Source organism: Oncorhynchus mykiss, chromosome 10 (assembly GCF_057628025.1).
Source record: "Oncorhynchus mykiss isolate SJ-2025 chromosome 10, ASM5762802v1, whole genome shotgun sequence".
Taxonomy (NCBI): domain Eukaryota; kingdom Metazoa; phylum Chordata; class Actinopteri; order Salmoniformes; family Salmonidae; genus Oncorhynchus; species Oncorhynchus mykiss.
In genome coordinates, this window is record NC_143031.1 from 62,877,501 (window position 1) to 62,891,380 (window position 13,880).

Genomic DNA, 13,880 nt, shown 5'->3' on the forward strand with positions numbered 1-13,880 from the left:
CATGGTCATTGTAGTTAATTACCATGTTTACTGCACTAAAAAGTGTAGAATATTGTCCTGTTGGAGACTACAACTCCTTACTACATCACACAGTTCGGGCTTGACCTGATTTATCTCTAGAGTAACTGCACATTGGGGTCACAGAAAAAAAACGGAACGAAATGGAACTCAAATAATTGAACCGATTGTCAGTCAGTTAGTTCAGAGGGTGAGAGCGGTGAGTGACAGGAGGCAGGGCCAATCACAGTTTTTTCTCTTGTCTTCCAGATGAGTCTTTTAACCCTGGAGAGGAGGAAGATGACATAGCGGAAGAGTACGTATTCGTTTTCAATCCATCGCTCCCTTATCTTTACCGCTTTTTATCAGTCAATCACATTCCCTTCTCTCTTCTCATCCTGCCTCCCTCTCTCTCACTTGCCTCCTTTCTTTCACTCTCACACTTTCTCTTTCTCTCCCCCCTCCCCGTCTCGCTCTCTCTTTCTCTTTCCTTCTCTCTCAGGTATGACAGTAAGGCATCAGCCAGTGACAGCAGTGCAGAGGGGGGAGACAGTGACAGAGAAAAGAAGAAGAGACCAGCCAAGAAGGCCAAAGTGGTGAAGGAGAGGAAACCACGCAAGGTAAAGGAGGGAGGAGAGGGAGGGAGGAGAGGTAAAACTAAGTACCTCATCTGAAATGAACCCTCCCTTCCTTTCTATCGCTCAACCTCTCTCCTTATTTTTCCTCTTTCCTCTCTTTCTCTACCTTCACCTGTTTTTCTCCCTCTTCCCTTCCACTCTCACTCTCCCTCCCCCTTTTCTCCCTTCTCCCTCCTTTACTCTCTCTCCCCAGAAGAAGCCGAAGGACAGTGGCGCCCCCAAGAGGCCGATGAGCGCCTATTTCCTGTGGCTGAACGCGAGCCGCGAGAGCATCAAAGCAGAGCACCCTGGGATATCCATCACAGAGATCTCCAAGAGGGCCGGGGAGATGTGGAGGGAACTGGGGAAGGAGCAAAAAGTGGTATGAGAGAGGGAGGGGGAGAGAGAGATACCAGTACTGCAATTGTCCTCCTCTCATCCTTCCCTCTTGTCTTTCTTTTGCTCTCCCTTTCATTAGTGTGTGAAAATGTAGTTCATTGTAATATACATCTTGTTGACTTATTGACTATCTGTCTTTCTTTTTCTCCGCCCCATTCCCATCTCTTTCTCTCTCTCTTTGTCTCTCCCTTTCTCTCTCCCTCTACCCTTTTCTCTCTCTGTCTGTCAGGAGTGGGATGGGAAAGCGGAGGAGGCGAAGAAGAACTACGAGGTAGCGATGAGGGAGTACAGAGAGAGTGGAGGAGGATCCTCTGCCCCCTCCAAAAAGTACAGTATCATGTCCCTGTTAAACACCTACAGTTGAAGTCCGAAGTTTACATACACCTTAGCCAAATACATTTAAACTCCGTTTTTCACAATTCCTGACATTTAATCTAGTAAGAATTTCCTGTTTTAGGTCAGTTAGGATCACCACTTTATTTTAAGAATGTGAAATGTCAGAATAATAGTAGAGAGAATTATTTATTTCACCTTTTTTTCTTTCATCACATTCCCAGTGGGTCAGAAGTTCACATACACTCAGTTAGTATTTGGTAGCACTGCCTTTAAATTGTTTAACTTGGGTCAAATGTTTAGGGTAGCCTTCCACAACCTTCCCACAATAAGTTGGGTGAATTTTGGCCCATTCCTCCTGACAGAGCTGGTGTAACTGAGTCAGGCTTGTAGGCCTCCTTGCTCGCACGCTTTTTCAGTTCTGCCCACAAATTTTCTATAGGATTCAGATCAGATCTTGACTTTGTTATCCTTAAGCCATTTTGCCACAACTTTGGAAGTATGCTTGGGGTCATTGTCCATTTGGAAGACCCATTTGAGACCAAGCTTAAACTTCCTGACTGATGTCTTGAGATGTTGCTTCAATATCTCCATATAATTTTCCTCCCTCATGATGCCATCTATTTTGTGAAGTGCACCAGTCCCTCCTCCAGCAAAGCACCCCCACAACATGACGCGGCCACCCCCGTGCTTTATGTGTAGTTGCAAACCATAGTCTGGCTTTTTTATGGCGGTTTTGGAGCAGTGGCTTCTTCCTTGCTGAGCGGCCTTTCTGGTTACGTCGATATAGTTCTCGTTTTACTGTGGATATAGATACTTTTGTACATGTTTCTTCCAGCATCTTCACAAGGTCCTTTGCTGTTGTTCTGGGATTGATTTGCACTTTTCGCACCAAAGTACGTTCATCTCTAGGAGACAGAGTGCGTCTCCTTCCTGAGCGACATGACGGCTGTGTGGTCCCATGGTGTTTATACTTGCGAACTATTGTTTGTACAGATGAACGTGGTACCTTCAGGCGTTTGGAAATTGCTCCCAAAGATGAACCAGACTTGTGGAGGTCAACCATTTTTTTTGGCTGAATTCTTTATATTTTCCAATGATGTCAAGCAAAGAGGCACTGAGTTTAAAGGTAGGCCTTGAAATACATCCACAGGTACACCTCCAATTGACTCAAATGATGTCAACTAGCCTATCAGAAGCTTCTAAAGCCATGATATCATTTTCTGGAATTTTCCAAGCTGTTTAAAGGCACAGTCAACTTAGTGTATGTAAACTTCTGACCTACTGGAATTGTGATACAGTGAATTATAAGTGAAATAATATGTCTTTAAACAATTGTTGGAATAATTAATTGTGTCATGCACAAAGTAGATGTCCTAACCGACTTGCCAAAACTATCGTTTGTTGACAAGAAATTTGTGGAGTGGTTGAAAAACGAGTTTGTACATACTGTACATACTACACTCTTACAAAAAAAGGTTCTGGATAGAACCAAAAAGGGTTCTATGCTTGCTTCATATAGTGCATTCGGGAAGTATTCAGACCCCCTTCACCTTTTCCACATTTTGTTACGTTGTAAGCTTTTAAAAAAAAGGCAGCCAGCTTGGAGTTTGCCAAAAGGCACCAAAATTACCCTCAGACCATGAGAAACAAGATTCTCTGGTCTGACGAAACCAAGATTCACCGTCATGTATGGAGGAAACTGCATGGTGGTGGCAGCATCATGCTGTGGGGATGTTTTTCAGCGGCAGGGACTGGGAGACTAGTCACGATCGAGGGAAAGCTGAACGGAGCAAAGTACAGAGAGAACCTTGATGAAAACCTGCTCCAGTACTCAGAACCTCAGACTGGGGAGAAGGTTCACCTTCCAACAGGACAACGACCTTAAACACACAGTCAAGACAACTCAAGAGTTTCTTCAGGACAAGTCTCTGAATGTCCTTGAGTAGCCCAGCCAGAGCCCGGACTTGAACCCGATCAAACATCTCTGGAGAGACCTGAAAATAGCTGTGCAACGACGCTCCACATCCAACCTAACAGAACTTGACAGGATCTGCAGAGAAGAATGGGAGAAACTCCCCAAATACAGGTGTGCCAAGCTTGTAGCGTCATACCCAAGAAGACTCGAGGCTGTAATCACTGCCAAAGGTGCTTTAACAAAGTACTGAATACTTATGTAAATGTAATATTTTAGTTTTACATTTTTTTTATACATTTGCAACATTTCTAATAACCTGTTTTTGCTATGTCATTATGGGGTATTGTGTGTAGATTGATGTAGATCAATTTAATCCATTTTAGAATATGGCTATAATGTAACAAAATGTGGAAAAAGTAAAGGGGTCTGAATACTTTCCGAATGCACTGTGCATGGCTTCTACATCTACATCTGAACTATAGACCTCGGTTTAAAAGCTGACAGTGTTTTTATATACCTTTTATTTTATTTTGAATCCTGCGGCTCTGTTGGGCTAAATTGCTGTGAGCGCCGCTATCTATCCCGGGATCCTGCCAGATTCCGTATAGGAGGAGAGACGAGAAAGCCCAGCTAGCCTAGTTGTCTCGGCGGGCTCAAATGGAGGCCGCTAATCTAACGCAGGAACTGTGTTTACTTTGCTTTGTTCCGGGACAATGTGGACCGCGCTGACTTTCAATGTAGCAACTGCTTGCGGAGGACTACAGGAGCGAAGCAGCTATTCTTGGCAAGCAAGTAGCAAACCTACATAAGCTACTGAGGAACCCACGTCCACCTACTTTTTATTTTTCTTCCACCCCTGTAGCCGGACGCCGCTCTGGTCTGGTGGTAGTTTCGCCGCCATGTCGCGGCTCTCCACAGCCGACTGGCCGGTGCTTGGCAGGGTTACATCCCTGAAGGGGTCTCCCCCTTTCCTAGAGAACGGAACTGTTCTCGACCCAACCAACCAGCCATGGAGTTACGTCACTCGCTTTGGACGTCGAAGAAGGTGTCCTCTGTCAATGGTGGTCTCCATGAGATGTTGAGCCCGGAACTGACACAGACCAAAAACAGATTTGCCGCCCTGGATCCAGAGGTTCCAGCGCCTTCGTCCTGGGTGGGTTCCCAATCAAGATCCTATCTGGAGGTAGCTGCGTCTTCGTCCTTTGTTCTGTCTCCCTCTCCAGTGGCTTCTACCTCGTGTTCAGATCCTCGGAGCTCCCAGCCTCACCCGCTGCCTGAGAGACCGGCCCATTCAACATTACCAGCTGTCATCATAGGCAGCTCTATGGTGGGAAACATCTTGGTTCCCAAGGCAAAAACCCTGTGCTACCCAGGAGCACAAGTACAGAACATAACAAGGCTGCTTCCAACTGTTCTACCACAGATGCCGGGAGCTGACACTGTCGTAGTCCATGTGGGGTCAAACGACATCAGGAGGGCTAGCATGGAACATTTGAAAATGGATTTTAAAGAACTGATTTTAGCATTAAAATAATTTCAGGTCCAGTACCATCGTTGGGCCGCGGGTGTGAAAGATTCAGCAGACTGCTGGCATTACACATCTGGCTAAAAGACTACTGTAGCTCTGCTGGAGTCACTTTTATTGATAACTTTGACACCTTCTGGAAACAGAAGATACTCTACAGGAATGACGGAGTCCATCCATATCATCTTGGCTCCTGGACTCTGTCCACGCATTTCAAGGCTGCGTTGAAACAATGACTGGTAAATGATCCAAGACCAGCTGTCACGCCCTGACCTTAGAGAGCCTTTTTATGTCTCTATTTGGTTTGGTCAGGGTGTGATTTGGGTGGGCATTCTATGTTCTGATTTCTATGTTTTGTGTTTCTATGTTTTGGCCGGGTATGGTTCTCAATCAGGGACAGCTGTCTATCGTTGTCTCTGATTGGGAATCATACTTAGGCAGCCTTTTTCCCTTTTGCTATTGTGGGAAGTTATCTTTGTTAGTGGCACTATTGCCCTTGTAAGCTTCATGGTCGTTTCTTTGTTTTGTTGGCGACATTCATTCAAATAAAGAAAATGTACGCTCACCACGCTGCGCTTTGGTCCACTTGTGACACCAGCTCGGTTAATCCCTAACATTGTGACAATGACTAGTCATAATGATGCATCAAATGTACATGATTTTAGGGGCATTGTAAAAAACACAATGTATGTAATTTAATTGATGTACCCCTAATTGCACCCGAATACATCTGTTTATCCTACAGCTATTGTAAGCAGTAATCATGAGCCTATAAACCAGAGTTACACTGTTAGCACTGAGGTGGTGTGCAATAGTAGGAAGACCACTTTATGCCGCTCACCCTGCACTATCAGCTCCAATGTAAATAACATGAGTAAGTCTACCTCTGATAAGCTTCCCAGTAAAGCATTAAAAACAATCAAGCAACCCATAAAAGTGCTAAAAATAGCCCATATTAACATATGTAGCCAAAGAAACAAGGTCCATGAAGTCAATAACTTGCTTGTAACAGATGACATTCATATTCTGACTATCTCTGGAACTCACTTAGATAATACCTTTGATGATACAGTGGTAGCGATACATGGTTATAACATCTACCGAAAAGACAGAAATGCCAACGGAGGCGGTGTTGCAGTCTATATTCAGCACCACATTAATGTAAAGCTTAGAGACGATCTAATGTTAAATACTGTTGAGGTAATATGGCTACAGGTTCATCTGCCTCACCTAAAGCCCATTCTTGTGGGAAGCTGCTATAGACCACCAAGTGCTAACAGTCAGTATCTGGGTAATATGTGTGAAATGCTTGATAATGTATATGATATCAACAGAGAAGTATATTTTCTGGGTGATTTAAATATTGACTGGCTATCATCAAGCTGCCCACTCAGGAAAAAACATCAAACTGTAACCAGTGCCTGCAACCTGGATCCGGTTGTCAGTCAACCTGCCAGGGTAGTTACAAACAGCACAGGAGTTAAATCATCAACATGTGTTGATCACATCTTTACTAATGCTGCAGATATTTGCTTTAAAGCAGTATCCAAATCCATAGTATGTTGTGATCACAATATAATAGCCATATCTAGGAAAACCAAAGTTCCAATGGCTGGGCCTAATATAGTGTATAAGAGGTCATACAAGACATTTTGTAGTGATTCATATGTTGATGATGTAAAGAATATTTACTGGTCTGTGGTGTGTATTGAGGAGCAACCAGATGCTGCTGGTCTGTGGTGTGTATTGAGGAGCAACCAGATGCTGCTGGTCTGTGGTGTGTATTGAGGAGCAACCAGATGCTGCTGGTCTGTGGTGTGTATTGAGGAGCAACCAGATGCTGCACTTGACGCATTTATGAAAATATGTATTCCAGTTACTAATAAGCATGCACCCATTAAGAAAATGACTGTAAAAACTGTTAAATCCCCTTAGATTGATGAGGAATTGAAAAATGGTATGGTTGAGAGGGATGAGACAAAAGGTATGGCAATAAAGTCTGGCAGCCCAACTGATTGGCAAACGTACTGCAAATTAAGAAATCATGTGACTAAACTAAAGAAAAAATAAACTACACTATGAAACAAAGAAAAATTATATAAAGAATTATAGTAAAAAGCTTTGGGGCACCTTATATGAAATTTTGGGGAAAAAAGTTGCCTCCGTCATTCATTGAATCAGATGGCTCATTCATCACAAAGCCCACTGATATTGCAAACTACTTTAAGACTTCATTGGGATAGGGGGCAGCATTTTCACTTTTGGATGAAAAGCATTCCCAGAGTAAACTGCCTGCTACTCAGTCCCAGATGCTAATATATGCATATTATTATTAGTATTGGATAGAAAACACTCTGAAGTTTCTAAAACTGTTTAAATGATGTCTGTGAGTATAACAGAACTCATATGGCAGGCAAAAACCTGAGAACAAATCCAACCAGGAAGTGGGAAATCTGAAGTTGGTCGTTTTTCAACTCAGCCCCTATTACAGACACAGTGGGATATTGGTCATCTTGCACTTCCTAAGCCTTCCACTAGATGTCAACAGTCTTTAGAACGTTGTTTCAGGCTTCTACTATGAAGGGGGGCTGAATGAGAGGGGAATGAGTCAGAGGTCTGGCAGAGAGCCACGGGCTCGTGACGCGCAGTCATGTGAGAGCGACCTGCGTTCCATTGCTTTTCTACAGACAAAGGAATTGTCCTGTTGGAACATTTTTGAAGATTTATGGTAAAAACATCCTAAAGATTGATTCTATACTATGTTTGACATGTTTCTACGGACTGTACCGGAACTTTTTGGACTTTTCGTCCGACCTTTCCACTAGACTTGCCCGTGCCCCGTGAGTTTCGATTTGTATACTAAACGCGCTAACAAAGGGAGGTGTTTGGACATAAATGATGAACTTTATCAAACAAATCAAACATTTATTGTGGAACTGGGATTCCTGGGAGTGCATTCTGATGAAGATCATCAAAGGTAAGGGAATATTTATAATGCTATTTCTGACTAATGTTGACTACACAACATGGCGGATATTTCTTTGTCTGGTCTGAGCGCCGTACTCAGATTATTGCATGGTATGCTTTTTCCGTAAAGTTTTTTTGAAATCTGTTTTCTTTATTTTTGTTTTCTTTCTCTGTTTTCTTTATATTTTGGTTAGGTCAGGGTGTGACTAGGGTGGATATGATAGTTTTTGTATTGTCTAGGGGTTTTGTATTGTCTAGGGTTTTTGTATGTCTAGGGTTTTGTAGGTCTAGGTATTTTTATGTTTATGGTGGCCTGATATGGTTTCCAATCAGAGGCAGCTGTTTATCGTTGTCTCTGATTAGGGATCATATTTAGGTAGCCATTTCCCTTTGGTGATTGTGGGATCTTGTTCTATGTTTAGTTGCCTGTCTGCACTATTCATATAGCTTCACGGTTAATTTTGTTATTTTGTTAGTTTGTTCAGTGTTTCAATCTTTAAATAAAGAAGAATGTACTCATACCACGCTGCACCTTGGTCTCATTCGTATGAAGAACGTGACAGTGACTTGGTGGTGACCTAACATAATCGTTTGTGGAGCTTTCGCTGTAAAGCCTTTTTGAAATTAGACACTGGCTGGATTAACGAGAATTGTATCTTTAAAATGGTGCCTAAATACTTGTACAGTGGGGCAAAAAAAAAGTATTTAGTCAGCCACCATTTGGGCAAGTTCTCCCACTTAAAAAGATGAGAGAGGCCTGTAATTGTCATCATAGGTACACTTCAACTATGACCGACAAAAAAAAAATCCAGAAAATCACATTGTAGAATTTTTAATGAATTTATTTGCAAATTATGGTGGAAAATAAGTATTTGGTCACCTACAAACAAGCAAGATTTCTGTCTCTCACAGACCTGTAACTTCTTCTTTAAGAGGCTCCTCTGTCCTCCACTCGTTACCTGTATTAATGGCACCTGTTTGAACTTGTTATCAGTATAAAAGACACCTGTCCACAACCTCAATGAGTCACACTCCAAACTCCACTATGGCCAAGACCAAAGAGCTGTCTAAGGACACCAGAAACAAAATTGTAGACCTGCACCAGGCTGAGAAGACTGAATATGCAATAGGTAAGCAGCTTGGTTTGAAGAAATCAACTGTGGGAGCAATTATTAGGAAATGGAAGACATACAAGACCACTGACAATCTCCCTCGATCTGGGGCTCCACGCAAGATCTCACCCCGTGGGGTCAAATTGCAGGCATTGCCACTCCTATTTGCTATATCTTCAATTTAAGCCCACTAGAGAGCATGTGCCCTCAGGCCTGGAGGGAAGCTACAGTTATTCCGCTACCCAATAATAGTAAAGCCCCCTTTACTGGCTCAAATAGCTGACCAATCAGCCTGTTACCAACCCTTAGTAAACTTCTGGAAAATAAATATGTTTGATAGACCAGATACAATGCTATTTGACAGTAAACAAATTGATAACAGAAATTCAGAATGCTTATAGGGAAGGACACTCAACAACTATAACACTTACACAAATGACTAATGATTGGCTGAGAGAAATTGATGATAAAATGATTGTGGGGGCTGTCTTGTTAGACTTCAGCAGCTGTAGTCTGCTGCTGGAAAAACATATGTGTTATGTCTTAACACCCCCTGCTCTAACGTGGATAAAGAGTTACTTGTCTAACAGAACACAGAGGATGTTCTTTAATGGAAGCTTCTCAAATATAATCCATTTAGAATCAGGAATTCCCCAGGGTAGCTGTTTAGGCCCCTTGCTTTTTCCCTTTTTACTAAAGACATGCCACTGACTTTGAGTAAAGCCAGAGTGTCTATGTATGCGGATGGCTCAACGCTATACATGTCAGCTATTAGAGCGACTGAAATGACTGCAACACTCAACAAAGAGCTGCAGTTAGTTTCAGAGTGGGTGGCAAGGAATAAGTTAGCCTAAATATTTCTAAAACTAAAAGCATTGTATTTGGAACAAAACACTCACTAAAGCCTAAACCTCAACTAAATCTTGTAATAAATCATGTGGAAATTGAGCAAGTTGAGATGACTAAACTGCTTTGAGTAACCCTAGATTGTAAACTGTCAGGGTCAAAAGATATTGATGCAGCAGTACCTAAGATGGGGAGAAGTGTGTCTATAATAAAGCAACGTTTTGCCTTCTTAACAACACTATCAACAAGGAAGGTCCTACAGGCCCTATTTTTGTCGCACCTTGACTACTGTTCAGTCGTGTGGTCAAGTGCCACAAAAAAGGACTTAGGAAAATTGCAATTGGCTCAGAACAGGGCCGCACGGCTGGCCCTTGAATGTACACAGAGAGCTAAAATTAATAAAATGCATGTCAATCTCTCCTGGCTGAAAGTGGAGGAGAGATTGACTTCATCACTACTGTTATTTATGAGAGGTATTGACATGTTGAATGCACCGAGCTGTCTGTCTAAACTACTGGCACAAAGCTCGGACCCCCATGCATACCCCACAAGATATGCCACAAGAGGTCTCTTCACAGTCCCCAAGTCCAGAACAGACTATGGGAGGCACACAGTACTACATAGAGCCATGACTACATGGAACTCTATTCCACATCAAGTAACTGACGCAAGCAGTAAAATTTTATTTAAAAAACAGATTAAAAAAACACCTTATGGAACAGCGGGGACTGTGAAGCAACACAAACATTGGCACAGACACATGCATACACACACACACACATGATAACATACACACTATACATACACATGTATTTAATACTGTAGATATGTGGTAGTGGTGGAGTAGGGGCCTGAGAGCACACAGTGTGTTGTGAAATCTGTGAATGTATTGTAATGTTTTTAAAATTGTATAAACTTCCTTAGTTTTGCTGGACCCCAGGCAGCAGCTAATGGGGATCCATAATAAATACAAATACATCTGCATTTCTTGCTGTTTGGGGTTTTAAGCTGGGTTTCTGTATAGCACTTTGTAACATTGGCTGATGTAAAAAAAAAAAAAAAGCCTTTATAAATCCATTTGATTGATTGATTAAGATTCAATATAGAACCGAAGTTGGTTCCATATAGAATCCTGTAGGAAACCCGAGGGTTCTATATGGAAACAATTTTTGTTCAGTGAGAAGAAGCCCTTGGGTTCTGATCAAAGAACTCTACAAAGGGTTTTATATAGAACCTTTACGGGTGCCATATTCATGGGTTGCAAGTTTCGTCACAATATTGTTTTGAACGTTCATTTTGGACTGATACCCGGCTGAGCATTCAGTGCATTACAGTGACTTGGAAATACAATGACATTCAAAAGGAGACACATATTTAGTAGGAAAACCTTTTGTTATCATTTGGATGACTCCAGATTGACTTTAGATGCAGCTAGCTAGCTGGCTAAGATTGAGGAGAGGCCACCGGATTTTAGCTCGCTAATGTTAGCATTGCTAGCTATTTTTGACAAACTTTGCTAGCTAATGACAACATTGCAATCTGTCTAAAGTAAATTTGACGACATGATAATGCTGGCAAAGTTGTTTCCTACTAAATATGTGACAACTTTAGCAATGTCATTGTATTTCCAGGCACTGTAATGTAATTTAAACCTAACAGTAGTTAGCCTCTGTCCAGAATGACTGGGCTTATCACCACATTAGGGCACCACTATGGCACCACCGAGTGACGGAGGTGCAACCTATGAATATGAAGCAAGCACTAGAACCCTTTTTGGTTTTATCCAGAACCTTTTTTTCTAAGAGTGTAGATACAATTGATGCACTACTTGTACATCATTTGCAGTATATATAACGTGGGGTGGTTTCCCAGACACAGATTAAGCATACTGCTAGAGTAGAAATCATTTCTAATTGAGATTCTCCATTGAACATGCTTTTTAATCCAGGACTAGGTTTCTGTCACGCCTGCTCCCGCTTCCCCTCTCTGGCGCTCGAGGGCTCCCGTCATTACGTACACCTGTCACCATCATTACACGCAACATCGCTCATTGGACTCAACAGGACTCCTTTACTTTGTTGATTGCCCCTTTATATCTGTCTGCTCCTCAGTTTGTTCCCCGTGTCAGCATTATTGCCGTTTTGTTTCCCCTCTCCAGACGCTGTCCATTTTCTTTTCCTGTCCATGTTTCATTAAATGTTCACTCCATGTACTTGCTTCTCATCTCCAGCGTCGGTCCTTACAGTATCATAGATTTATCATGAAAGAGTTTTGCTAAACATCACAGCAAAAGGTGCATCATATTTGAAGTATTTTTGTCTGAATGTTTGCTCATTTATCATGTCTTTAATCTATCACTTCCTCTTTTTCATGTGTTCAGGGAGAGGAAAAAGAAGGGAGGGAAGAGTGATGAGAAGAATAAGAAGGGGACGTCTGGCGGAGGGAGGGAGCGAGAGAGGGAGAGGACGACAGGAAACGACAGCTTTAAGAGCAGGGAGTTTATCTCCAGCGAAGAGAGCTCCTCAGAGTCAGACAGAGGCAAGGGCAAACGCAAACGCAAGGTGAGGACACATATGCACACACACACAATGTACTTCACATGTAAAATGTTGCTACAAGTATGGCATTTCAGACAATTGTTTTGTTTAATCATGTTCACACCTCTTCTTTTACCCTCTATCTCTCTCTCCCCATCTCTCTCTCTCAGGGTTCAGATGAACTAGAGGAGGTGGCCTCGACCCCACCCAGTTCTGACTCAGGATCAGACTGAGGCGCGCCTGAGAGGAGAGAGAGAAAGAGAGGGAAGAACATGGAGAGGGAAAAGAGGGCAAAGTGTGGAGAGGGGTTGTGAACTCTCTACCGCCCTCCGTTCCTCTCTCTTATATGCTTGTTCTATTCTATTTTAAAGCACAGGAATCAAGTATGAAGATAATTCATACCGATGTATTCAAAAATATTCTGTCCAGGAATTGTAAAACGATCCCCCTCATCTCAGGAAGCGAAATACTGTATTTAATGATTTTAGCCCAGTGCAAAAATCCCATAACCTGACCAGTGTCATGACTACATTTCCCAGCTACACATGCATGACACTGTCTGTTGGTTTAGGCTGTGAACAACTCAGGTAAAAACCCTTGCCTGCTGTTAAATGTAGTTTTCCAGAATATTACTAAATTAAATATTATAAGTAAATGCCCTTTTCCATGTCTTGAGTGTTTTGGTGCTGACTGGCGTAAATGCTGTCTTTCACATAACGTTACACATGTTCACAAACACACACACATAAACAACCATTTGCTATTAGCGAAGCACAATAAACATTCTATGGTTATTCCACGTGGTTTAGAAGGATGTGTGGTGTTGGACTGAGTTAGAGGAAGGAGGAGGGCTGTGGTTTCAATATACCATGGTGTGGTCAACTATGAGCAGTGCGAATGACGGGGAGGAACGGAGAGAGGGACGGATGGAGGAGGCCTGTCTTTTAAGTGTCTGTGAGTAGTCTGATACTGATGACAAGCGCTCTAACGGATATCAATTCTCTCTCCCCTCTCCTTCTCAGCCAACCACAACATCTATTTTCTTGTTCTTTCTCTCTCACACACTCCCTTTTGTTCTCCCTCTCTCAGTTTCTCTGCACACCCTTTCTCTCCAACCACAACATATTCTGTATATGACAGCTACATTGTTTATCTACCACAACACTTACCCTCTTCTCTCTACATGCTAGCCCTGGATTGATATAACTTTAAACAGTATATATATTTTTTATTGTCACATACACCGGATAGGTGCAGTGAAATGTGTTGTTTTACAGGGTCAGCCGTAGTACAGCGCCCCTGGAGCAAATTAGTGTTGTGCCTTTTTGTTGTTTCTCTCTCCCCTTATCATTGTCTGTTCTCCCTCCCCTTCTCCTTCGTCTTCTGTCTGTCCTCTCCAGCCCTCTAGCTCTCTCCTTCCTCTCAGACCACTTACTAGGTAATCTAATTGAAGGTGTGGATGAGTTTTATTTATCATCTATTAAGTCAATTCCCTTTCTCTCTCCATCTCTTTCTCTCAGTCTCTCCCCAGCTGTCTTTCTCTTTCTCCCCCTCTCTCTCGTTCTCCAATTTCTAAGGAAATCTAATAACAAGTTGGAAAGAACTTCCTAGTATCTGTATTTTCTAACG

At 42.4% G+C, this 13,880-nt stretch overlaps 1 protein-coding gene across 2 annotated transcripts in view; it reads left to right on the plus strand.

The window, feature by feature from the left end:
* Positions 1 to 12,906, plus strand: part of ssrp1b (structure specific recognition protein 1b) — a 22,087-nt gene extending 9,181 nt beyond the window's left edge. Inside the window, exons 14-19 of one of the 2 annotated variants that reach the window (XM_036933559.2) lie at positions 268 to 313; positions 500 to 617; positions 829 to 996; positions 1,243 to 1,340; positions 12,095 to 12,275; positions 12,422 to 12,906. In XM_036933559.2, the coding sequence (XP_036789454.1) occupies positions 268 to 313; positions 500 to 617; positions 829 to 996; positions 1,243 to 1,340; positions 12,095 to 12,275; positions 12,422 to 12,484 (674 nt within the window). In that variant the 3' untranslated portion in view covers positions 12,485 to 12,906. The remainder of the gene's footprint in view (positions 1 to 267; positions 314 to 499; positions 618 to 828; positions 997 to 1,242; positions 1,341 to 12,094; positions 12,276 to 12,421) is intronic. The other variant, XM_036933560.2, reaches the window with a different exon arrangement.
* The last annotated feature ends 974 nt before the right edge of the window (positions 12,907 to 13,880 follow it).